This window comes from Melanerpes formicivorus, unplaced genomic scaffold (assembly GCF_026170545.1).
Source record: "Melanerpes formicivorus ecotype bairdi unplaced genomic scaffold, bMelFor1.0.p_v2 SCAF_23, whole genome shotgun sequence".
NCBI classification, from domain to species: domain Eukaryota; kingdom Metazoa; phylum Chordata; class Aves; order Piciformes; family Picidae; genus Melanerpes; species Melanerpes formicivorus.
The window spans coordinates 7,767,799-7,793,151 of NW_027142375.1; the positions used below are offsets into that span (position 1 = coordinate 7,767,799).

The window sequence follows — 25,353 nt, forward strand, 5'->3', positions numbered from 1 at the left end:
GCAAGAGCTGATCTACTTCACATTCAGCAGACAGGGCAGCGCTGAAAACACCGAGAATCTCAGTCTTCTGCTTCAAAGATGCAACGAGGTCCAGCTTTGGGTCGCCACTGAGATCCTCCTCTGCAGCCAGCTCTGCAAACGTGTACAGCTAGTCAAGAAGTTCATTAAGATTGCTGCCCAGTAAGTCACTAAGTTTGCAACAAAAATCCTTGAATTCAGATGCTTTGGCTGTTGAGCAGAGAAGTAGGGTGGCAAAAGCAAGGAAAGAAAACTCATTTGTCATCCTGTGTTTTAATAGTGTAGTAAGCATACCTTGATAAAACAATCCATAAATAACAAGTGCAAACAGTGGCCAAAAGTAGACATGATGGAGTGTGTGCTGCTCAGATCTTCCCCAGCAGCTTGGCCACTGTATCTCTAGCATGACCTGCAAAATCCCTAATGGTGCAGAGTTATCTTTCTCTGCAATGATAACCTATGGACCATATTACAAATGATTTGAGCAGCAACACAGTTATTCACCAAAGACTAGACAGAAACCAAAAAACTTTTAAACAAGTTTTGGAAGTCCACCCTCCAGAGGAGCAAACAGCTGCAGTAAGCAGCTGTGGAGCACTCTTCTATTTACTGGGGGAGGGGTTCTTCGGTAATTGGATGCGACAGTCTATTCTTGCACTGTTACTAAAAAGTGCTGGCACTGGTTCTATGCCTGGGAACAGAGCACAGATATATACTGTATACAGAGAGTTCTTTTCTCTCTAATCACTCTTATTTTAGTAATCAAGGAAATGGGGCAATTTAAACATGTGCAACCAGTCTCCTCTCCCCTCTCTCCACTTGTTGGTCTTCTGCAATATTTGAATATGCATATGCATGGAAAATGTATAATTTGCTCTCTTCATTGACTGAGTTGATTTAATTTGCAAGGCACTTAACATAGAAAGGACTGTTCTCTGCTGAAGCAGTGCCTGTGGTGAAATGAATTCTTCTAATCTAATCTAGTGCAACTCATAAATGTAATTCGATTTAGTTCGCAAGTTTTATTGTATCCAGTAAAAAGTTCATCTTATGCCCTATCAATGCCCAAGTTTGGTCCAATTACATAAAAAATGGTTGATGTCTGTGCCTTGCTGGCATTCCAGGAAAGGTTTCCTGTCTGTCTGACATGAATAGGGACGTATTTATCACCAGGCTAAAATGTTACTCTATTTAAATTGATTACATCTCTGTTGAGTGAAAAGCTGGAGTTGTGGAGATTAAATATCATTTCCAGTAAGTGGTAGATAACTCTCCCACTGCACTACAGGAGCACCCATCATCATAGTAGGTAGATGGTGAAATAATGGATGCACAAATAACTGAGAGTGTGGTTTGATCAGGATCTTTTTTAAACAGAACAGCAGCTTTCTAATGGAAGACATTATCATATCTCAGCAGTTCAGGAGGAGCTGGCGAAAAAGGAAGAATTAGGGTGAAAGAATAGTGTGCTAAGCACGGGGCTTTCATCCTAAGGCATGAGCCAAACAGCCTTGGTATTTTGTTCATGACTAAGACAGTGGTGTGGGGAGTTGTGAGAAGCTGTACTCTGCATTGGTTAGGCCACACCTTGAGTCCTGTGTCCAGTTCTGGGCCCCTCAGTTTAAGAAGGACATTGAGACACTTGAACGTGTCCAGAGAAGGGCAACAAGGCTGGGGAGAGGCCTTGAGCACAAGCCCTATGAGGAGAGGCTGAGGGAGCTGGGATTGTTTAGCCTGGAGAAGAGGAGGCTTAGGGGAGAACTCATTGCTCTCTACAACTACCTGAAAGGTGGTTGTAGCCAGGAAGGGGTTGGTCTCTTCTCCCAGGCAATCAGCATCAGAACAAGGGGACACAGTCTCAAGCTGTGCCAGGGGAAGTTTAGGCTCGAGGTGAGGAGAAAGTTCTTCACTGAGAGAGTCGTTTGTCATTGGAATGTACTGCCCAGGGAAGTGGTGGAGTCACCATCCCTGGAGGTGTTCAAGAGGAGATTGGATGTGGCACTTTGTGCCATGCTCTAGCCATGAGGTCTGTGGTGACAGGATGGACTCGATGATCTTTGAGGTCTCTTCCAACCTTGTTGATACTGTGATACTGTGAAGCTCTGCCTGCTCCAAGCTTGGGCCGGGATTCTGTCTCATGACTTTCAGCTTGTTGGCAATGCTCCAGGACTAAGATTTCATGTTCAATGTCTGTGTGCCTACTGTTGAGGAACACCTGGAGAAGACAGAAGGCTTTAACACGTGTGTCAATACATAAAAGGAAGACAGAGTTTTTGAAACACAGAGAAAATGAATTAGCATGTTAGAAATGAACATGGTGAGAATTTAGATATGCAAGTCCTCATAGGGTTAGGATAAATGGATTACAGCAGCAGCCTTCTTGCTTCCTAAGCAGTGCCTGACTGTGAAAGATCTACCTTCTCTTCACAGTTCTTTGTGAGAAATGGGCCCATCCAATGGCCTGTTTACCCAGGTTGTGCTGGACACATTTCTTGGTTTAGAATGGATTACCTTTGTTAGCTGCCTGACTTTAAAGATACACGGAGTCAAAGCAACAAAGATAGGCTTAGCTTTTAAACCAGCTGAAGTGAAGCGAGAAATACAAACTCTCAAGATAGTACACAGGGGTCAGTGCAAGCCTTGTAAAACTTGTAACAAGAACTGGCAAGTTTGCAGTCTAAGGCCTTGGCACGTTATTTTGCCTGGTGATGAATCTGTGTGAAGGCAGTGGGTTCATTTGTACTTAAAATTAACTTAAAAGAGTCTTCTCACCCTCTCACACACACATGCACGTGATTATAGTGGTCTTAAAGATTCTTCAAGAGGAAGAGGAATCTTTCTGTTTGAAAAGGACTTGATGATCTTGAGGGTCTCTTCCAACCTGGTTTGTTCTATGTTCTATGATATGCCAGGAGTTTAGATTTCCTAATGGGCTAGAAATAAGCAGGGCCTAGTTGTATATGGTTAAAACGTTGGAGAATAGAGGTATCAAGCAAATTCCGCCAGGGCTTGTATTGGAACCAGTGCTAACTGCAACTAATTTATAGGATATGTAAATCAAACCTTAATCAGATTTTCACACAATAAAAATGATGAGGGATTGCAAATGCATTGAAAGATAGGAAAAGAGAGAAAAAAAAGGATCTTAGGAGTCTAGTGGCATGTGCAAACAACAGTAGGATAAGATTTAATTTAGATAGATGCAAAGCAATTCAGCTAGGGAATGCTAATGCTGAGTTGAAGAAATAAATGCATGATTGTAAAGAACAGCTTTGTGACAGAGGTCCTTGGGTGATAATAGATTACAAATTAAAGGCAAGGACAAAGCATGATGCTGTTCCAAATAAATAATTTGATGTTTGCTTTGTACTTGCATAGGAGAAAGGTGTGAGAACTTAAGAGCCCAAACCAGTAATGATGATTCTTCTTCATTTCTCACTGTCTGGCTGCATCTCCTTGGCAAGAAGGAAACACATGAGAGAAATGTTAAAATAAATTCCAAAGAATTCAATGAAGGATAATAATAACAACATGGAAATGAAGACATGGTATAGATTGCAGGCCACGACCATAAAGAGAAATTGAAGGAATTGATGATGTACAATTTACAGAAAAGATGAAACAGGGGATGAAATAATAGAGGTCAAGGAATTATTCTGTATGAGAAAGGGCAGCTGACAGTAACTTGAGCATTGAAAAGGGAAAATTACTTTTGACAGCAAAGGGAAAAAGAATAACCTGCCAACAACAGGGTTGATGAGACAGTGGAACGTTTGCTAAAAAACTTCTTAGGGACCTGATCACTAGTCTGAAGGTGGCCATAATAGGACAGTTAATGAGTTCATTTTCTGGAAGATGATTGTATGTTAGTGCTGAGGGTTGAAATGGGACTCAGTAGCCTAGGATACCTCTGATTCTGAGTATCAAAAAATCAGAATACAACGTTTATGATTTTTTATTCCACAGCTGTAAAGCCCAAAGGAATCTGAATTCATTCTTCGCCATTGTTATGGGCCTCAACACTGCGTCTGTCAGCCGGCTCTCTCAGACCTGGGAGGTAAGGCACCCTTTGGGGTCTTTTAGACCCTGTCAGAACAATTTCTCACAAAGGTGGTATGTTGGTGAATTACCTTCGCTTTTGATTATTGGGTATTCACGCTGAAATCAAATGGGGAGCAAGCATCAGTATAGAAAGTTCTTTGAGACCTGGAATCTTAGGTGCACAGCTGTTCAGGTAAAAGCAGATGTGTCCTTTCACGACTTGTAAATAAGTACAACTTAAAATAAGTTGGGTAAATTATCCTAGCATTTGAAGTAGACATCACAACTCAAAGTCTTACAAAAGTGGCTCCAAACGAGCCATATTTTATCATTGAATAGTTTCATTTAGAAAAACCCCAAACAACAGAGCAGAAGCAAAGCCATCTCCATTCTCCTTTTATTACCTCTTTTGCAGGTGCTTGTTTTGAACAACAAAGTTAGGAAATGGGCCATGAATAAGGGGCATACTGGAGGGCAGAGTTATCTGCTAAAGGAGCTGCCAGTTGCTAAACAGAGCATGGGGTGTTTAAAGGAGGGTACCACTGGATCTGTGTTGATGTTCTGGATTTTTTCCGTCCACATAAATTATTGAGTGCAAGGTTACTACATCTGCTGATGAACCCAAAACTGGGGAAGGAGTAATTTAGTATGATGGGGTATTGAAACCTTATTCCTCCCTCGTGCCTGCAACACCACAAGCAGGAAGTACTCAAAAAGTACCAATTCATAATACAAGGGAGACAGAGCACAGTTGGGATTGCCTGCTTTGGAAGTACTCTTGAGCACCCTCAGCTGAAACCAAACGACCATCAGAGATTTACAAATCTAATTCTCTCCAGAGCAAAGCCTCCCCCTCCACCACACAAACCCCCCTTAGCTAAAATTATGAATATGGAAGCATCACTGTGTATGTCAACAAGAGCAATGACTGCTTCTGTGGGGAGGAGTTTACAGGGACTCAGGCAAAGAGTAGCTAACTTTAAATAACAAGAAAAGCAGAAGTTTTGGAGAAAAATACATACCTGGGGCTAACAAAAAGGAAACTCCTTGTCTCTCCTATTTTTAAAAGGTCCCTCAAGGGCCCTTGCCTGCCCCTGTGGGTTGCCTTCATCTCAGTTCTTTGGGCTTTGTTAGAAGAGTAGAAGGGACTAATTATTGTATCAAAGGCACCCAATGGCAATGATGCAGATTTCTCCTGCAAAGAAACAGGCAGAACTCCAGTTCTGGAGCCCCTATTACAAGAGGGATATGGAGGTGCTGGAACGTGTCCAGAGAAGGGCCACTAGGATGATCAGAGGGCTGGAGCACCTCTCCTATGAGGACAGACTGAAGGAGTTGGGACTGTTCAGTCTGCAGAAGAGAAGGCTCTGAGGTGACCTAATTGTGGCCTTCCAGTATCTGAAGGGGGCCTACAGGAAGGCTGGGGAAGGACTTCTCAAGATGTCAGGTAGTGATAGGACTAGGGGGAATGGAATGAAGCTGGAGGTGGGGAGATTCAGGCTGGAGGGGAGGAGGAAGTTCTTCACCATGAGAGAGGTGAAACCCTGGAATGTGTTGTCCAGGGAGGTGGTCGAGGCCCCGTCCCTGGGGGTGTTTAAGAGCAGGCTGGATGAGGCTCTGGCCAGGCTGATCTAGTGTGGGGTGTCCCTGCCCATGGCAGGGGGGTTGGAACTAGATGATCCTTGTGGTCCCTTCCAACCCTGAATGAAACTATGAAACTATGAAACTCTGCCGTGTGGTGAGACCTCTGGAGACCATGTGCTGCTGGTGAGCTTCTCTCAGGAGAAGCAGAATGTGTTGCTCGTCCAGAAGGAGGAGTGCATCTGCACATGTATCATCCTACACATGTCACCTCCCTGTGTGCAAAATACTTATGAAGTCACAGGCACTTTGAAAATACTCTTTTTATAATCATTTGTAAAAACTTTACTGCACTGGAAATTTCCAGAGCAAAGATTATTTGCATTAGTAATGTGACTTCTAGAAAGCAGAGCAATGTTTATAGATTAATTCTAATTACTTACACATGTTAATGAACCCACCTAAATTTAAGCAACCATTTAGGCACTGAATTACATCAGCTCTACACTTGAATTCTTAAACATCTACTACGCTCCCAAGCATAGTCTTCTATGCTGGGCTTTTTTTTTTCCCCTTCAGTATGCACTGTTTTAATGAGCCTAACTTTCCCTGATTGAAGATATTAAAAATGTGCAATTGAAATCTCATGTTCAGTTATTTTAGCGTTTTAATCATACAGCACATCCACTTCATCTTAATTGTCCTAAATGGCTTTTGTCTTGGTGGTGCCGCTGTGGCTGTCAGCGTGTAAGGACAAAAGAACATGACAGGGTTTGTAGTAAGAGGGGATATCTTTTACTAGGCTAATTGGTGTGGTTGGGGAAAACCAGACAGGATTTAAGGTCCACATACCATTCTTCCAGTCTGAAATACCAGCAGCTAAATTCAAAGTGTAGAATGATGGTTTTGAGTATAAAGAGGTGAATCCATTAGAACATCTTAGAGATGCTCTAACGGATGCATGTGGACCACAGCAGGTGTTAGCATGTGGGTCAGGAAGCTAGTTTGTGCATGGACTCCCTTGGAAGATGCTTTGTGTACCTTACAAAGCGATTAGGATGAGATACCAGAGAGGTACTAAAGGCTTTTTAAGGGAAGTTCGCTTTTTCTGGCATCAGCCTATGCCAGTAGTAAAACTGGTCAGCACTGGGGGTGGTGTAGCAGCACTGAGCATGACGCCTGTTTGTTTTCAGAACCTATGGTCTAGGGGAAGGTTGATTACAACAGATGATTTAACCTGGGTGTGATCACAGTATCTGAACTCTCAGCCTGTGTTTTGGCTGCTGACTTGACACAGATAATATGCTAAATGCAGCAGGCATGGAAGCTAGGGAAGAAAGGAAAAGGAGCTGCTAACAAGCAGTGTCTATAAAGGAAGGATGCTGGCCCCCAGGATAAGGCTGCAGGCTCTGATGCCTCAGACCAAACATGGTTTGTAATTAGGGCTCTTGGAGCCAAATTGTGGAGGTTAATTGTCTAGTGGTACTTTCAGCAGGCATTTCACACATGGCAATCTAGTAGAAAAAAATTGCCTCAGCATTTTTCTGCCTAAATTAACTTTTTTTCTCTCTCTCTCTGTTTTCCCTACTTCAGAAAATTCCTGGGAAGTTCAAGAAACTTTTCTCTGAACTCGAAAGCTTGACAGTAAGTATGGTGTTGACAGCAGAATGGCATTGATTGTCTTCACCTGCCTTTCTTCTTCTTAATTTATTTGGAGGCTGCCTGTCATTGTCTGGCGCTGGAACTTGTCAGATCTGTGATTTGCTGAAGGCCACACAGGTCCCCAGAGCTCAGAGGTGGTCTCCAAACACAAAAAGGAAAAAAAGACTGTGCCTGACAGCTGGAGGAAGGGCAGAGAAGAGGCAAATGTGTAGTGTTGATTCCCCAGCATAAATTTGGAAGCTGGTCTTTTGCTCTGAAGGGTAAACAGCCCTTATCCAAAGCAACTTACCGTGGATCAGGAGAAAAGAAGGATAGCTGAATTAAAAAAAAATATAATTAAAAAAATCAGAATTTGAGGCTAAGGTCTTTGTCACCATTATCAAAGCTGAATAAACAAGTGTTTCCTCTGGCTGTCATGGAAATGGGTGCGTGGGGAGATCACTGCCTGGTGCAGGCAACATGAGATCCAGCCTTTAACAGCCGTCACGCTCCTGTACTTAGAGCCTTTTACAAGTGAATATGTCTTCAAGATTCTGTCTGAGCTGGTGTACAAAACCCATTCATTTATATGGGAAACTGAGATGACTTCTTTTTAATTGCTTACACAAAGCCACTGAGAAACACACTCTCTTATTTTCTTTGCAAATCTCCAATATGCTCCATTCGTCCGAGAGCAGGTTTTTGTAGGACTTTTTGGGGTGTTTGTTTTCATGTTTGTTTGTTGTTTGTTTGTTTGTTTTAAAGGGGAAAAGAAAATCAATACATTCTGGGATGCATTTTGTGCTAGGCAGCAAGATGAAGAGATTTTGCTAATAGAAATTTGTGGGGAAATTACAGAGCAGTCCAAGCGAACCTATTCTGCAATTTACTCCCATTTCAGCACTGCTTCATCTGTAGGAACAGAATTGCTTTTGTTCTTTCACTGTTTATGTTTCCTGTTCAGTTTAGTCAGTCACCTAGCTTAGAGAACCTTTATCTACCTTGTTTCCCGAAGAAACCTTTTATATCTAAATCATGTTCAGATCATAAGCTCGTAATGGATTTAGAATTGCTCTTTTTATAGCCTATTGATTTTTCTCTCTATTACCCAAATGGTTTTGTAGGACCCTTCTCTGAATCACAAAGCTTACAGAGATGCATTCAAGAAAATGAAATCTCCGAAGATCCCCTTCATGCCCTTACTTCTGAAAGGTAATGTTAGAAGCTGGCTGCTCTCCTTTGTTGTGATTAATGAAAATAAATGGAAGGTGATTTTTCCTTCCAGTTGCTTTATGAGAAAAGTGTGGCAGGTGAAGTGGTATCTGTAAGATAGCACTTGGTCTGGATAATAAACAACTGATTTTAAGATGGGGATAGGATGGCAATGTTCACACAGGCCTCCAAACTTCAGTGCCTTCCTGTCAGGCATGGCTGGAGCAGCATGCTATTGCTTCGGCCACATCCTCTCCAACAGGGAAGTGAGACCTTGTAAAGCCCTGAACAGGGCTGCCCAGCTGCCCTGAGTTGCATCCACATAAGTGGTCCTGGCCATGCTACTGGTCTGAGATGCCTGTTTTGAGACGCTTGCCCTGCCTTGACAGGATGAATCGACCTGGTGTCACCCTGAAGGCAAAACCTAACTCACCTGCCTGTCCCAAGAGGGCACTCTTCAAGTCTCCCATAGGTCTGAAAGAGACAAATAAAATCTTAGCATTAAAGCAATTGTTTTTAAAATAAACTATTGAAATACAGCCACTTGCTTCATGCAGTGAGCTGGGCAGCTAATTAACTAGCAGATATTGCAAGAATTCTGTTGTCTTGGAGTCATTAATTATTAATTGCCTTATCTTTGAACATGGCAAATTCATTTGTTTATGCCTGTATTCCAAAAGGGTTCTCTTTAGGCTGTTTATTCCAACCTGCTGCTGCGAGTTTGAAATGTTTGAAGGCAGCTCTCCAGATCAGTCAGTGACAGTTGAGGAGCCATCAGGCACTTCCCCCCTTTGCACACATCAAAGGAGTTTGCATTAATTCAGATGGATACAATTATCAAGGCTTCCAAATCAGTATTTTTACAGTATTCTGGAGTACATTTTGCCTGCAGAAAACAGGCAGCAAACACAAACAAATAGCTTGTAGCAATGATGTTTGCACAGCACTACAATATAACCTGTAAGAACATGTACCCAAGCAGGATTCATATCTCTGTTGGAGACAGCAAGGAGACTTTACAGATGCATCCAGTAATTTTCTTCAGTGCAGTTATCTATAAGGACATATTGCCAAGGCTGGTAATTCCCAAAGTATTCCACAGTAGACAGGACTTTATTCCAGGTCAAGCATGTTTGTATTAACATTCTTTCCAAGACCAATAGCATAACATTGGTAGTGCAGAAACCATTAGTAACTTAGCAAATGACCATGCTTCAACACAAGAGGAACTGAAGTAGTTTCAAGGAAAAAAAAAAAACAAAAGCCATGGAAGTCATTAATAATCTTTAATTGTAAAGAATAACTTGAGACTGTCCTTTTAAAGTTAATGAAATTCAAATGAGGGGCTCTCTGACAGCACACAGACACAGCTTTTGAAAATCAGGCAGATTTTTCAAATGTGTAATAAAATACTGTGATGTACCCTCACAACTTAGCTCAGATGCAATTTTCTGCTCTGCTGAATTTATCTAGACTTATTAGTTGCTGGCTGCAAAGCAAAATTCTGTTCCTTCCACTTTCACAGATACATGTGTTGCTGTCATTGACTCAAAAAGCTGTGTGGAAATTTCTGCTTCCAGTGGAATTTCTGTATTAGAGGTGACCAATGCTTTTGAATTGCACTGGTACAGAGACAACTAATACCTGTGTCCTTTCCCTCTCCCTTTCCTGGAGTACCCTAAAGCAGCCCAGGAGAGGAGGTGTAATGTGCCTGCTCTCCTTTTTAAGATGCTGCCCAGGGAGAGAGAGGTGCTGGATGCATCCCCAGGGACCAGCCAGCTGGGCCCAGGCCCAGCAGCAAGGCTGAATTAGTGTTGCAGAGTGCAGAGAGCAGGCATGCCAAGCTGGGTCATCCCTCTGGATGCCCCTGCCTGCTCCCAGCCATCCTCCCTGTGGTACAACCCCAGGAGTAACACAAGCCAGGTTTAATAAGTCTGTGCTCCCACTTGAAAATCCTCTTGTTACAATGTGTGCATAGTGTTGTTATCTAATAATCTCTGCATGTCATCATTATACCAGGCTTTTGTTCTGCTGTGAAAAGGTATTGTGTCAATCCTTAATGGGGTACTTTGTCCTTATTTTTCCTTTGGTTGATATTTAGTCATTTTATTACTTTGTATTGAACAACAAAGCCAGGTAAAAGAATTTCTTTCTTTCTTTCTTTCTTTCTTTTTTCCAGATGTAACATTCATTCATGAAGGAAATAAAACTTTTCTGGATAACCTTGTTAATTTTGAAAAGCTGGTAAGCTAATTTTGCCCTTCCTGTTCTTCAAAGAGATTCACATTCTCCTCTTCCCTTTCCCTTTCTTATCTTGTGAGATTACAAGGTTTTCTTCTGGCTGAATCAGGAAGAAATAAACAGGGATAAAAAAAGACCAAGCAGGATTAAACATCCAGCACTTTAACCTCCCTTGCCCCTTTCCTCTGCTCCTCTCATTGCTTTTATCCTCAGTTCTGGGTAAAATGGCTAAACCTGTGATGGGTGGGGTCACTGCCACACAGTCCACCCTTTTTTTGTTACTTTCTAGTGAGATCTATTCATCTGCACCACCTTGTGGAATATTCCTCTTCAGTTACGCTCTCCTGCTTCAACTTTCTCTGAGTTGTTTCCTTTTTTTTCCCTCATGGCACTATAGAGAAGGGTTCTCTTGTTTATGACTCATCACTAGTATGCTGATTCCAGAGATCTTTCATTTTTGATCTGGGTTAAATGATGAAACAAATAATGCCTGCAATGTGAATTAAACTCACTATAAATACCACTGGACTGACTTTGTATAGAAGGGCACTTACTGACCTTGTATCTTTTGCCACATTTACTGTAGACATCATATGACAGCTACTCTGGCATGGTCTTACTGATGGAGGCCTCATTTATCTAATTTGCATGTTTCACAACTGATAACATTTTCATAGCACAGAAAGCCACAGTTTATATCTCTGAGTGTAGAAACTTCAGGGGTTTAAATTTTTCATTGTTTACCTGGAATATTTGATTGAGAAACCCAAATGTACATCCCAGTTGCTCTAGATGTGCTGTGGGACTGTGCCAGATGGCTGTGCCTGATGGATTGTTCCTAACTATTTTCTCCATGTGTTTATGCTTGTTTGAGAATGAATGTGCCACCACGAGCCAGATGTTGAACTTATTTCCACATCTTGCCATAATGTATGTTGTCTTTCAACTTTCAAGCAGATGTAGACTTGGAGTTTTGAAGCTGAGCTCTTTTTGTGTTTTCTGTTTGATTTCTGCACCTTTTTTTATGTTGTTCATAGGGTCACAAGATGTTAGGGGTTGGAAGGGGCCTCTGGACATCTTCGAGTCCAACCGCCCTGCCAGAGTAGGACATAGAATCTAGCACAGGTCACACAGGAACACATCCAGATGGGTCTTGGAAGTCTCCAGAGAATGAGACTCCACAACCTCTCTGGGGAGCCTGTTCCAGTACTCTGTGACCCTCACAGTGAAGAAGTTCCTCCTCATATTGAGGTGGAACCTCCTGTGCTTTAGTTTATATCTACTACCCCTTGTCCTATCCCAGGGTGCAACTGAGCAGAGCCTGTCCCCTCCCTCTTGGCCCCCAGCCCTCAGATATTTATAAACATATATTAAATCCCCTCTCAGCCTTCTCTTCTCCAGAATAAAAAGCCACATGTCTCTCAGCCTCTCCTCACAGGGCCTGTGCTCCAGTTCCTTCATCATCCTGGTGTTTTCTGCTGGTATCCAGGGAGAAAATTCACTCCTGGAGAACTTATTTGTTGATAAAACTTATTATTTTGTTCTGAAAAGCACAGATTTTTCTGCCAAGAAAAATGATACTGATGGAAAGGTTTCACTGTAATAGCTCCCATTGTGCTTTACTTTTTGAAGTATTGATGGGTTTGTTCTTTTTGCATGGAGGCAAAGCAAACCATGAACTGCAGTTGTGCATTATGGAAGATTTATCAAATCCCGAGCACCTGGGCTCTGTTGGAGTCTCCTCCCACCCCAGGTGTGGCCACTTGGCCCTCCCCACCCACTCCCCTTTTTAATCCCCACCAGGAAGGGCAGAAGCCCTTAGCTGAGCCCATCTGGGCTGGAGGATCCTCCTCTCATCACTGGTGAGTGCCCAGGGTGCACACTGGGTGATGGTGGTGGTGACAACAAAGGCTGGGGGGCCTGGTGGCCCCCCGGCTAGGTAGGAAGAGATTTGATGACTACTCCAATATCACCCATGGGTGCTGGCTGGGTCTATGGGCCTTTTTGTTGCAGAGTTTACAAGAGCCCTGATTTGCATTTAATGAAAGGTTTCCTTGTCTCAAGTCCATTAACTGTTTGACCTTTAGGTGTTTGCATAAAACTCATTAGCATGTTCTTCTTCACTGCCTCTTGGAAGTACATCCAATTAACATGTAAATTAAAATAGCCCTTGATGCACAGTAATTGTTACTAAAGTCCCCCCACTGGCTCATGTATTTGTATAGTGAATATGTAGTATCTGATTCTTCTTCCAATCTCAGCCAGACCATCTTTTTGTTGTTGTTGTTTAGTCATGTATATGTTTAATGTATGCTGGGCTTCCTGGTTTAAGATTTTCTATCCTTCCTGTCACCATTGTGTCTCCAGAGGCAGTGGGGTCTTTGCTAATTGACATCAGTGAGCCAGGAGTTCACCTTTTACATGCAAATGGCTAATGGTCACTTTAAATGGCAGTGGGGGGGAAGAGTCTGAGGTGATGGTGGTAGGGTGAGGGTGGTTTAAATTGACACTTCCTGCAAATTATTAGTCAGATCGCACTCTCAGGAATGTGCTGTCTAGAAGAGCCCTGTGTACATATGAATGCAGATTTAGGAAGTGGGGGCTTGGGAGAGATTTAAACCTGAGTGAGGGGAACCTCAGGCAGCATGCATATTGCACTGGCTCAGTTGAATACAAAGGTACTCAGTCAATGCATCACACATGATCACATATACAGCAGTTCATATTTCTTTTCTAATTACAAGGGCTTTGTCCCAAGGAAGAATGTCTTCCTTCACGTTCTGTACTGTGTTGAGCCCTTTCTGGCCTCTACTGAAAAAAAATTAAGATTGACATTGACTTCTGGTTGGCTTGGATCAAGCCACTGAGCCTCACCTGCAAATTTGCTGTCGCAGAAAAAGAAGAAAAGAATTATTCTACCATAGCAGATTACTGCTGTGGGGAAGGAACTTACTGTCATAAATGCATAGAATTTCTACTTATGAATTTCAAAGCAAGGATAGATTCTCATGTCTCCCTTTGGAGCAGTGTTGTGAAATATTTAATTTCTGCATTAAACATAGCACCTGGAGGAGGACCTGTCAGTCTCAACTGTTGTTTTTCCCCACTGTATCAGCTGGTTTAATTACAGATATTCTCTCTCCATGCTATCCCTACTTCTTTTATATTCTTTGCCCATCATGGCCTCAACAATCCTACCGTGACTGAACTTGATTTGACATGACAGGACTGCAGTGAAGACAAAGTTAATTCAATATATAAGGAAGGAGACTTGCAAAGAGAAGAAAAGGAAACAATCTTTTGTCTCAGGAATCTTACCTAGTTTTGACAAAATTCAAAGGGATTGTGGTGGTTTATTTAACTGTATTTGGAGTAAAGTCTAGTCTAGAATAGTGCTAACTTGTTATTTAGTGCCATGCCTGCTTCTTCAACTAAATCTAAAGGAATAAATGAAAATATGGTCCTTTATACTGTTTGCATTTCAGTATTTACTGAGCTGCTTCACTGAAATGTGCCTTTGTCAGGGTTTTTTCCTTGGTGAGCCATCATCTGTACCTTATCAATGACAGGTCTTAGACACACTTCAGCAAACTCTAGTGCAGGTCAATAGCCGTTAGTGTTTTAGGTAGCACCTTCTTACCTACAACACAGCAAGTACACAGCTGAAGGTTCTCAGTCCCCACCCTCCAAATATCTGTGCAGCTCCCAAGCCTGAGTTTTTGCTGTGCTTGGATAAAGGAGTGAGTCTAAGCAGCCAGTAGTCTGAAAGGCCACAAGAGGGATGCTTGTAGCCAGGAGGAGGTTGGTCTCTTCTCCCATGCAACCAGCACCAGAACAAGAGGACACAGTCTCAAGCTGTGCCAGGGGAAGTTTAGGCTCGAGGTGAGGAGAAAGTTCTTCACAGAGAGAGTCATTTGCCATTGGAATGTGCTGCCCAGGGAGGTGGTGGAGTCACCGTCCCTGGAGGTCTTCAAGAGAGGACTGGATGTGGCACTTGGTGCCATGGTTTAGTCATGAGGTCTGTGGTGACAGGTTGGACTTGATCTTTGCAGTCTCTTCCAACCCTGGGGATTCTGTGTGATTCTGTGAAATAGTGTTTCTTGGCACATGAATGGGATGCAAGCACCTGTTTGAATAGCCAGGACATAGCATTTGCTTTGCAGATTTTCTGTGTTACAATTGGGTCCCAGAGCACTGAAACAGACAGAAATGCCTAATTAGGCTACTAAAGTCAGGGGACTTGGGATTCTGTTTGAAGAGAGTGTTACACAAAGAGGTTCTGTTGCTGGAGCATCACCTTCAGAAGCCACTCTTGGGGTGGACCCCCACACTGACTACAGCAAAGAATGACTCTGTGGGGATGAGGTGACTCTTACTTGTAAAGGCCAAACACAAAGGGCATCATCCTGAAAACTTCATAGCAGCAGCAGCACTGGTGAAAGTTGTAGCTCTCCCAGTACTCCGACTATTGATCACGAAATCATCTCATTAGGACCTCATTATAATCAGTGCAAGGACATCAGCACAAGAGATTGCGTTATTTCATGGCAAATGAAGCACAGCGGGTAACAGGAGAAATAATTTTGATGAAAGGGATATGAAGATTCCATTAAGCATGCTCTTGTGATAAGCTTTTCTGTGGAGGAGCCTTGTAAGCCACTCCCAGGGTGTTGAGAGATGAGCTGTTCTGCATCATTCTGATCTTATGCACACTCAGCTCAAGTCAGTGAATCCTTCCCACCTCTGAATACTTTTGAGGGAGATGCAAGAAAAGCATCAGCTGTTTGCACAAGCTATCATCATTCTTGCTAACTACAATTTGCTTAAATTAATTACTAGATTTGATGAAGAGTTGCCACAGCAGCAGTCAAATAGAAAACTAATGCCTCATGAACTTCATGGGCAATGCTGCTGATTTACAGTGAGCAATTTCACTTTTCCTAGGTCGAAGACCTGAGCTGTGAACATCCAACATCCCTGTTGGCACCTGCTTCTCTTAAAATAGTCTGTCTACAGTATAACCTCTTTCAGAGATGTCAGGGTGCTTGGTCTGCAGAATTTAGGCTGTGGGCTGATTTTTGTTTTTCTTTCTTTTTTATGTTGTTTATCATACTGCAGAAAACTATTTCGCTGATACTGGTGCCTGATTGCACTGGGCTTTATACAAGTATGCATTAAGGTGTAGGCCATGCCACAAAGAGGGGCTATTTGGATAACTGTGGTGGTTTGGCCCTGGCCAAGGGAGAGGGGGGAAATATAACAAAAGCCAGTAATAAGATAGAAGCAATCTAACAGCAATAATAAGCAAAAAAAAAGAAGCAATACACTGCATGGAAGCAGAGAGAGAGATGTTTGTCTCTACTTCCCATCAGCAGGACAATGGTCGGTCTAGGGAAGCAGGGCTTTCTAAGCTTGGTGGTTCCTTAGGAGGATAGGTGCCAGGATGAATCCCCCCACTTCCTTCTTTCACTCTATTCTTACATCTGAGCTGATGTCATATGGCATGGAATGCTCCTTGGGCCAGTCTGGCTCAGCTGGCCCAGCCATGTCCCCTCCCAAGATCTTGCCACCCCTCAGTGTGCTCTTGGGGCAGGGAAATGTTGGAAAGACACAGCCTGGATAGTTAATCAACAGTAGCCAAAACACTGCTGTGTTACCAACTACTGCTGCAAAACACAGCACTAGAAGGATGCTTTGAGGAGAATTAGTTCCAGCTCAGTCAAAATCGATACAATAACACATGGAGACAGAAAGAGAAGTCGCAAGCTACCGAGTGCCCTGGGTAATGCACAAAAGCTGGGGGTGGAACCAAGAAGCACTGACCCAGTCTAAAGGACTTCCCTCATGTAGGCTTTCTCTCTAATAAAAATAAGTAAATAAAGGCAATTTTTTGACTACTTTTCATTACCACTTTCCTTGGGGAGTTGTGATTTAATCTGTGTGATACCAGTAAGGACCTTCTAAACTAACCATATTTCATCATAGACAAAGACTAAAGCCTCTCTCCTGATTAATTTTGTACCTTACTGCAGTTGCCTTTTTTCTTGTTCTATGCAGTGTAGGACGAGGAGATCTCTTTTTCAGGTTTTCCTAGTGACATAATCCATCTCAGACTTCTGTACTGACATTTTGTACCTTGTCTTTGCAGCACATGATTGCAGATACTGTTCGGTCACTGAGACATTGCAGAAATAACCAGTTTGGTGAGTAGCCAAAACTTTGCTACTTTTATTTTACCTTTGTACAGCCTTGAGGAGGGTGAGCATTTTTTTCTGCTTTTCACACCATTTTGCTCAGGTTTACTACAGCAGCAAAATGTGATTGGCAGTTATTTAGCTAATTGGCAAGAGGGGGGTGTCAGTGTTGGGAGGTCAGCCTAGCAGGAAGCACGGTTGGAGGAAGTTTGACTTTGCAAAATGTTTGTAGAAACGGCTTCCAAATTCTTATGAACTACTTTCTTGCAATAATGATCACCTCCTCAAAACACTGTGTAAGATCTGCACCAGCTTGCACTTAATAATGGAGGGAGGCCTGTAATATATGCTGCCTGTTCTCGCTTTCCCAGCTATAAATGGGTTACCTCAGTCTCCTGCTAGTCTGTGTGTTTTGGTAATGGATTCACAGCTGTCTTGCCTTCCAGCAGCTGAAAAAAGATGGCATTCATCACTACAGCTTTTCACTTGGCTTTGCACCAAGAGCAATTGTTTGCTTAGTTTAGGTTCTTAGGGACATTTTGCAAAATGGTAGAAGTTGTGAAGGTAAAAGCAGCCTGTGGGTTGAACAAAACTTAGCTGACCAGGTAGAAAAGAGTGAGTTGTGTTAGTACCCTTGCTAGGGAAAGCCTGCAAATGGAGGTCTGTCTGCTTTAGACACTGGAGGATGTATACTGATGGGAAACAAGGCACAAGTGCCTCATCCACACAAAAGAGTTTATTTTCTGTGTTTCCACTTTATTAGCCACCAGAGAATCCAAGCCTAAGGGACTATGCCAGAAGACCCCAGCTTGCTTTGTTGCACATTAAGGAAAAACAAGGTTTCTCCTCATTCTTAGTGTTTCTCCTTCTCTGTGGAGAGGTTAAACACAGAACAGGGTCACTTTTGGAAATGATTAGTGTTTAAACCAAACTCCATAAACAAGACTGCTAAAACCTGTTCTCCAAAGAGAAGTTCAGAACTAGGCTGCAGCCTTGGGGAAGAAAATGAGTTTGCAGCTCATTTTTTTTCCAGCTGAATTGTCAGCAGCTGTCAGTATGTCTAATAATGTTGTGTATAAACACATGCACCTTGGAGAATGGTAGGTACAGTTCAGAACCTTGCTGAATGTTTGTTCTGTAGAATTACCACCTGTAAGGACAGTCTTTAATTTTTAAACAAAGGCTGCCCAGCATTAAGGTTCATGTGTTATTTTGAGCTACATAAGAGAGCCCTATGAGGAAAGGCTGAGGGAGCTGGGGTTGCTCATCCTGGAGGAGACTCAGAGGGAGACCTTATCGCTCTCTACAACTACCTGAAGGGAGGTTGTAGACAGGCAGATGTTGGTCTCTTCTCCCAGGCAGCCAGTACCAGAACATGAGGACACAGTCTCAGGCTGCACCAGGGGAGGTTCAGGTTGGATGTTAGGAAGAAGTTCTATACAGAGAGAGTGATTGCCCATTGGAATGGGCTGCCCAAGGAGGCAGTGGAGTTACCATGATTGGAGGTATTCAGGAGGAGACTTGATGGGGTGCTTGGTGCCATGGTTTAGTTGTTTAGGTGGGTTGGATTGGTTGATGGGTTGGACATGATGATCTTGAAGGTCTCTTCCAACCTGGTTTGGTTTATTCTAAATAGAGAGAGGAAGAAGGATGTGCCTTTTGCTTTCATTCTGTTAAACCAGATACTGAAGGAGGAATTGATTAATCCAAACCATGCCTCTGTAAGTTAAAATGCTTGGCATTATCTTAGGACATCAGGTAGTGATAGGACTAAGGGGAATGGAATGAAGCTGGAGGTGGGGAGGAAGTTCTTCACCATGAGAGTGGTGAAACCGTGGAATGGGTTGTCCAGGGAGGTGGTTGAGGCCCCGTCCCTGGAGGTGTTTAAGCCCAGGCTGGATGAGGCTTTGGCCATCCTGATCTAGTGTGGGGCATCCCTGCCCATGGCAGGGGGGTTGGAACTAGATGATCCTTGTGGTCCCTTCCAACCCTGACTGATTCTATGACTCTATAAAATAGAGCATTGGCTTCTTTTAATGAAGTCATTTTATTACTTTCTTTTTATATTTTCCCCTTTTTTCCATTTCCTTTTTCTTTTCTTTTTTTCAGCTTCTCTGCGAATCTTTCATCTCATTTTTGCCCCCTTGTTTTTACCCCCCCAAGTGTTTTTGTAAGTGTTGCAGCACAAATCCCAGGTTAATACCTGAGACTTATCATATAATCATATAATATATAATTGAAGTAGGTGATTGTTAATTTATTTTACCACAGACTTGGTTTGCTGTAAAGCAGGCTTTTCAAAAGCAGCTTATACAGACATCTCTGTAGGCATTTTTTCCCCCCCCCCTTAAATTCATTTAGGCATGAAATGAATTCACTGAATATTTATTGAGACTTTATGGACAGTTTCCTTTTCTAGTGGGCTTATTTTGCTCTCAGGAATGTGGGTCTTTCTACTGCATCAATTCCCAGACTGGCCTAAGAGCAGCAGGCATCTCACTAGAGGAAAGAATTCAAACAAAACTAAGCAAGGGATGACATTGTTTATGAACTGTATTATGTGCATTAAGCTCGCAAGCCAAAGTCTGGCTTAGAAACTGGTTAGGTGCCAAGCAAAACTGAAATGGCTTTTTAATGGAAATAATATTTTTTATATCCTAAATCCTGCAAACAAATAGCAGTGTTTCCAAAATCAGGCAAACCAGCCTGAGAAAATAAAGTAATTGAAGCTTTTGCCATGTCAGGTATTAATGAGAAACACAAATGTGTTTTCAGTATGTTCAGCACAGCTGCTGGGATCCTTTTCTCTGAGAACAAAAAGGTCATCTCTGTATCCTGACAGGAATTTATCATGTAGTTCTGCTCTCTCCCACATTTCTCAAGTTAGCTGCACAGAGAGCTCCTAAAAATAGCTGCCTGGGAGCACCACTAACAGCCACACGCGGAGCTGGCTGTGCTGGGGTCCTGTGTTACCTACCTGGCATCACGCAGCGCTCCTTAGAAACGAGTGGGCTGATCTGTTCCTGGAAAGCTGCTTGTGTAGCTGGAGAGTGTGGAGAAAAGGATGATAACGAAACAAAGGAGAGGGAGGGAGTGTGCAAGTTAAGCTGATTGGCTCAGGGAATTTTGAGGGGTTTTCTCTTTATTTTTAAATTTATGGTAATGTTATTAAAAATTCCTCGAGGACATGGTCTAGAGCGGAGCTCTTCAACCTTTGCTTGTTTGTCAGCAGTCAGCAACGTGTAGGAATGTATCTCATTGCTTTCTCTGCCTGCCTGATGGCTCTTATGGCCACGGGCTTAGCTTTTCCTTTTCCACTTCTGCTGGTCACCAGCTGTGCTGAAGAGTTTCACAGGCGGCGAGTTCCCACAAACCACTGTCGGGCATAAAGCTTGCAACAGAAAAACATCTGCTGTTCAACCACCCTTCAGTTTGTCTGTTACACAGCTAATTCCTTTTGCTGGGTAAACTCCCATGAAATGACAGCATGACTCCTGTCTCTGTTACTAGATCAGAAATCAAAAGCATAGCAGATCAAAACGTGAGGGACTGTCAGACTAGCTTTGAAGAGGTTTTGCATCTGTCTGCTACACTGTCACCTTTCACCTGCTCTGAAAGAAATTATCTGGTGCCTGCTGTCTTGTGTACTTGTGTTGAGGTTGTTTAAAAGTTAAAGACTGGGTTGCCCACCCCTGCTCAAGGTCCCATTGTGCTGACAAAGCTGCACAAAGGAAACCTTGAATCACCCTTATAGGGAAAGGATGGACTGCCTGTACTGCCAGCGTGAGTAAATCTTCCACTTGGGAAGAGTCAGCTTCTTGTCATCCCGTGTCCCTCCTTTGTTCATGCTGGCTACCTGGTATTACTTACTTCTTTCTTCTGTTTTCTGTGTCTAGCTGTTAACTTGTGCATTGCACTTAAATAGCAAGTCCTTTGTATCACTGCTTGTCTGTCTTCGACTGTCTAGCACCTGACAGGTTGGCACACCAGGGACTTTGTGACACTCAGGGCAGATTAGCAGGGAGAGCACAGCTTTCTGATCTATCCTTTTTCTCCTGTTTTGCAGGCAATGAAGTTCCTTCAAAAGAACATCATGAGCTGAAGCCATACGTCCATCACCTGCATGTCATTGACAACCAGCAAGCTCTATTTGAGCTTTCTCACAGGATAGAGCCGCGAGTGTGAGCGTGCACAGCTTTACGTAACCTTGTAACTGCAGCACTTTGAATTAAGTGAATGTTTATGCCAAGCATGTTGCTTCCCTATATAAGAACAGTTTACTGAGTTTTATCAGTAGCTCACACAATGTGCACAGGAAAATCAGGCAAGAGCCGGCAGAGGAGCTGCTTGCAGAGTTGCAGGGCAAGCATGGTGCCATCCCCGCTGGTCACCAGGATGGGAGGGAGCGGAGCCACAGCCGTTGAGCTCAGGAGCTTGGTTTCTGTGAAAGTATTGTTTGGTCCAGTGTAGTTTTCAATGCTGATTCTGCCAGTATTAGAATGAAGGGAATTGTCATGTCACAACAGTAAAACATTTCAGCAAGCAACACGCCGCAAAGGGATTGACTCTCTGTTTGCCGCAGCACGTACCTCGCTAATTCAAGGCTGCCAAAGCATCGTTGCCAAAAATACTTTGCGATCTGCGCAGCTCCCCTGAGGCCACTGGAGGATCTTATTTGCTGTAAGTGTGAACAACTGAAAATGGGAGTATAAAAAGACAGCTCTCCAAATGAAACTCAAGAGTGCATCGTGATGTGGAGGTCAGCAGTAAGCAGTTGATGCTGTTGTGGCCCCTTAATCTGCTCTCTAAAACATGCTGTAAGAGCCAATCCACTTACGGACACCATTGTTTGGACACTGAAAATGTGCTGTTTTCTTCCTTTTCAGTTATCCCAGTACCACCTCTTGCAGTTAACCTGGTGTAAATTACTACAGCAGGAGCTTTGTGTTCTTGGATTACAGCCTCCTTGGTGTCTATTTAGAGGCAATGCCTAGGTCCACCTCCATTCCTAACCCACCTCCTGGAAGTACTCTTTCAGCAGGTAAAATCTCACCTAACTTGCACACACTCTAGTTGCTAAAGAGCAAAAGGGTGCACCTTAGGGGGCACCAGTGTAATTACCTGCATACCCACCAGGCTGTGAGCATCACAGTCCCTTTACTGCTTCTGTCTCACACCTCTGCCTAGCCAATTTTCGTGTAGCCAAAAGTACTACTTCTGGGCATGTACGGAGGCAGCATTTTTAAAGTCATGTCTACAGCTGACCTACATCTAAGCATCGCTGTCACCATAGCTTTGGTTTTCAGTGCTGGGAAGTTGTCCTGAAATAATCTGGTGAATGCCACAGGCAGTGTACAGCGTGCTGCTCTGCCTGCCACATGTTTGTACATCGCCTCAAGAGTTACAGTCCCTTGACAGAGCAGGGAAGACCCGTTGCTTTGCTCGCCCGTCTTCATTGTATGTTTTTCCCGTGAGAGAGACTTCCAAGGAGACACTCCTTTACTGAACTGTGGAAATCCTGAAGTAGCATGCTTCATCCTTGTGTTATCTCTGGTTTAAATGGATTTAAAAAGAAAAAAGGAAAAAAAAAAGCAGCTTTAACCAAGTAGTCTGTGGGGGATTCTGTAGAATGCATTTGGTTTTCCCATCTGTGAAATACTGTATAGATCTATTGTAAAGGAAACAGATGTTTCAGAAATGTATTTGCTTGTACTTTGTTATTCTCAAATATTCTATGATTTTTTAGTATTTTATTTTTCTTTCTTTTTTTCCCTTTTTTTTTTTTTTTTTAAAGAAAACGAATCTTTTTACCCAGGAAAAAGGGGGAAAAAAACCCCCACAAACAACTCTTGCTGGCCATGGAGTAAAAATTTCCTATGTTCTTCTGTAGATGTGACTGCACATATTGTAAATAACTCTTTTGTGCAAGCAGACCAAAACTGTTCAGATGAGGATACTAGCTTGTGGTGGGTTCCTTTCTGCAATGTAAGAACGCAAGCCAGAGGAAGTTTCCTGCTTGTGTTGTTGCAGTTCGTCCTCTGGCTGCAGCACTCCCCGAATCTCGGCCTAGCCGCGTTACCTGGGCGGTTTGCTGGGTGTGGAGCGCCCCCTTGCGAAAGCTTTCTTGCTGTGGCATTATTTTTAGGAGCCTGTTTGTAGACCAGCCTGCATGCTTTTAGCTCATGGGGTACGACGCTACTCCAGAAGTTGTTCTTTTGTAATGTGTGGGAGAGGGAGAATTAGAAGGTATTCAGGGTGAGAAAGTGGGGCTGTTCTTCAGTTTGCTGCATTTGGCTCTGACAGTTTTGATAGTTACTGCTGATGAAGCGGTAGCAGTGCCAGAGGAGAATAAAAGGCAAGGAAACAAAAGGAAAGAAGAATGATGGGGAGGGAAGAAGCCTGTGCACAGGCTTTGATTTGAAATCATGCTAGAGCCACCATGAAGGCTTCTCACTCTGCCAGTTCACAATGGTTGAAGTGAATGAATGGGTTAACTTGTACCAGTAGGCTTCAAGCCACCCAGGTCTTAGCTATCTGCACCACTGTAACTTTATACTAACATGAGGTGTTGTCTACCCTTAGCAGTTAGCATCAAATCAGTTTGAAGGTACATAGCCGGCCTTAACATCCTTGTCTGTGCTGTGGCTGATTAGACTACTGCTCCAAACATTACAAGTTCGCTTTCATAGTGGCCTGTATACCTTGGATGTAAATTTCTGCTCTCAGAGGCCAATGTGAGTGATCAATTTCCCACTGAAAATATAGACCTTACAGCTGTTACCATAAAGGAAGGGCAAATAGCACAAATCTGTCACTAGTATCTCTAGTTAAAACAAAACAAAACCCACCCTTCAGAGTCTTTGTTCTATAGATGTAGTATTGCACAGCTGGGCTGCAGACTGGCAAGCAGCTTGAAGGTTTGGTGGTTTGGGAGAACTAGAAGTAAACCCTGGGTAAGGGAGGCACTATACAGCCTCTGCCAGGGTCCAGCACTGGTCATACTGTGTGTTTTGTTTTCTTCTAAAAATCCTTCAGTAGTGCAGTTATGTTAAATAGGATAAAATCCATGGATCTTCTAAGCTCAGTTCACCACAATTGCACCCAGGGTTAAATACTCTGCATATTTTCTTTAGCAGCTGGGAGGGGTAACTAGACAGGAGGGGGGGAAAAACAAAGGGGGGAGTGGGGGGAAAGCTGGGTCACTCTGTACCTTTCTGATGTGGGTTTTTGTTGCATCCAGCTTAGGTGTTTCTGTGACCCAGCTTTTCGACTCTAGCCCCATCTTGGACAGAAATAAATTGCATTTGCTTGACAGTGGCAAGACAAAAATGTTGTTGGAAATGACAAGCCGTGCTGCTGTAAAATTACAGAGACAGATGTAAATACTGAACACTTTGGCAGAGGAATATTTATTTGCATAGCCTATTTATTGTCATCTTGTACACTTTTAAATAGTGGGATGAAGTCGATGCGCCGAGGTAAGAACACCTGCCTGTTCTGTTCTCTCTGAGTGCCATAATGCTGTCAGCTTGCATTAAAAGTGATAAAATAGAAACCCCCAAATCAAGGTATTTACCTAGCTTCTCAGGGACTACAGCTAGTAGTTATCCACCATTATGAGACCTGGTATGTATGAAATAATCTGATTTACCAGAATCAATGTTGCAGATGTCTTTATATTTCATGCTTGTCTGCCTCTGTACATATTATTGTGTTGTGTATTTATGAGAGCTAGTAAGCAATAATTTATATGTCAAAATGGCCAAGCAATACAAGGTTAAAACTTGTAGAAGCAACTGTTACATTTATCTTGCATTTTCCAGTGTTTTTTAATATTGCTTTTAAAAATATAAGAACTACCTTAATGATGTCTGGTCTCTGTACCTTCATGCCTAGCACATGTGCTTACTGTTCCGAACTGTAATGTTGTACTTTCACATATTCAGTTGTGCAAACCCTCGCTGTGTTTGAGAGGTGGATGCAGAGTCACATAGAGGAACCTGATCCCATTTAGAGCTGCTCATCTGTCTGTGGTCAGTGGCACTCACTGGTCCCGGTGTTTCAGAAGCAGGGATGATGTTAATGGGGTCTCAGCTGCCTCTTATCATGGCACAATCTAAGAGGGGCCTGGAGCCACCACGAGAAGTCCCTGTGGGAGAGGGGAGGAGTAGATCTGTTTTCATATCCTCCAGAGCCTGCTTATCAGCGTGTGACCCTCTTCCTGAGGACAGCAAATGCTTTTCCACATAATCAGGCACTCCTGCCAGTGTGGTTTCCTCTCCCTCAGGGGTCTGTAGCAGGGAATCCTGAACCCATTATGGGCTGTGACTGCTCAGTAATGTAGCTGAGGTTGGTCCTGTCTGCCCAGCTTTGCATCAGCAAACCCTGGGAATGACTAAGCCAAACCTGGCTATTTCACACACAA

At 43.1% G+C, this 25,353-nt stretch overlaps 1 protein-coding gene across 1 annotated transcript in view; it reads left to right on the forward strand.

Moving 5' to 3' along the window:
• RAPGEF5 (Rap guanine nucleotide exchange factor 5) overlaps positions 1-24,796 on the forward strand; it is a 185,032-nt gene extending 160,236 nt beyond the window's left edge. The window contains exons 20-26 of the mRNA XM_068152454.1: positions 2-180; positions 3,985-4,075; positions 7,234-7,284; positions 8,406-8,493; positions 10,673-10,737; positions 16,883-16,937; positions 20,995-24,796. Coding sequence (XP_068008555.1) covers positions 2-180; positions 3,985-4,075; positions 7,234-7,284; positions 8,406-8,493; positions 10,673-10,737; positions 16,883-16,937; positions 20,995-21,113 — 648 coding nt within the window. The 3' untranslated portion in view covers positions 21,114-24,796. The remainder of the gene's footprint in view (position 1; positions 181-3,984; positions 4,076-7,233; positions 7,285-8,405; positions 8,494-10,672; positions 10,738-16,882; positions 16,938-20,994) is intronic.
• Positions 24,797-25,353: the final 557 nt, after the last annotated feature.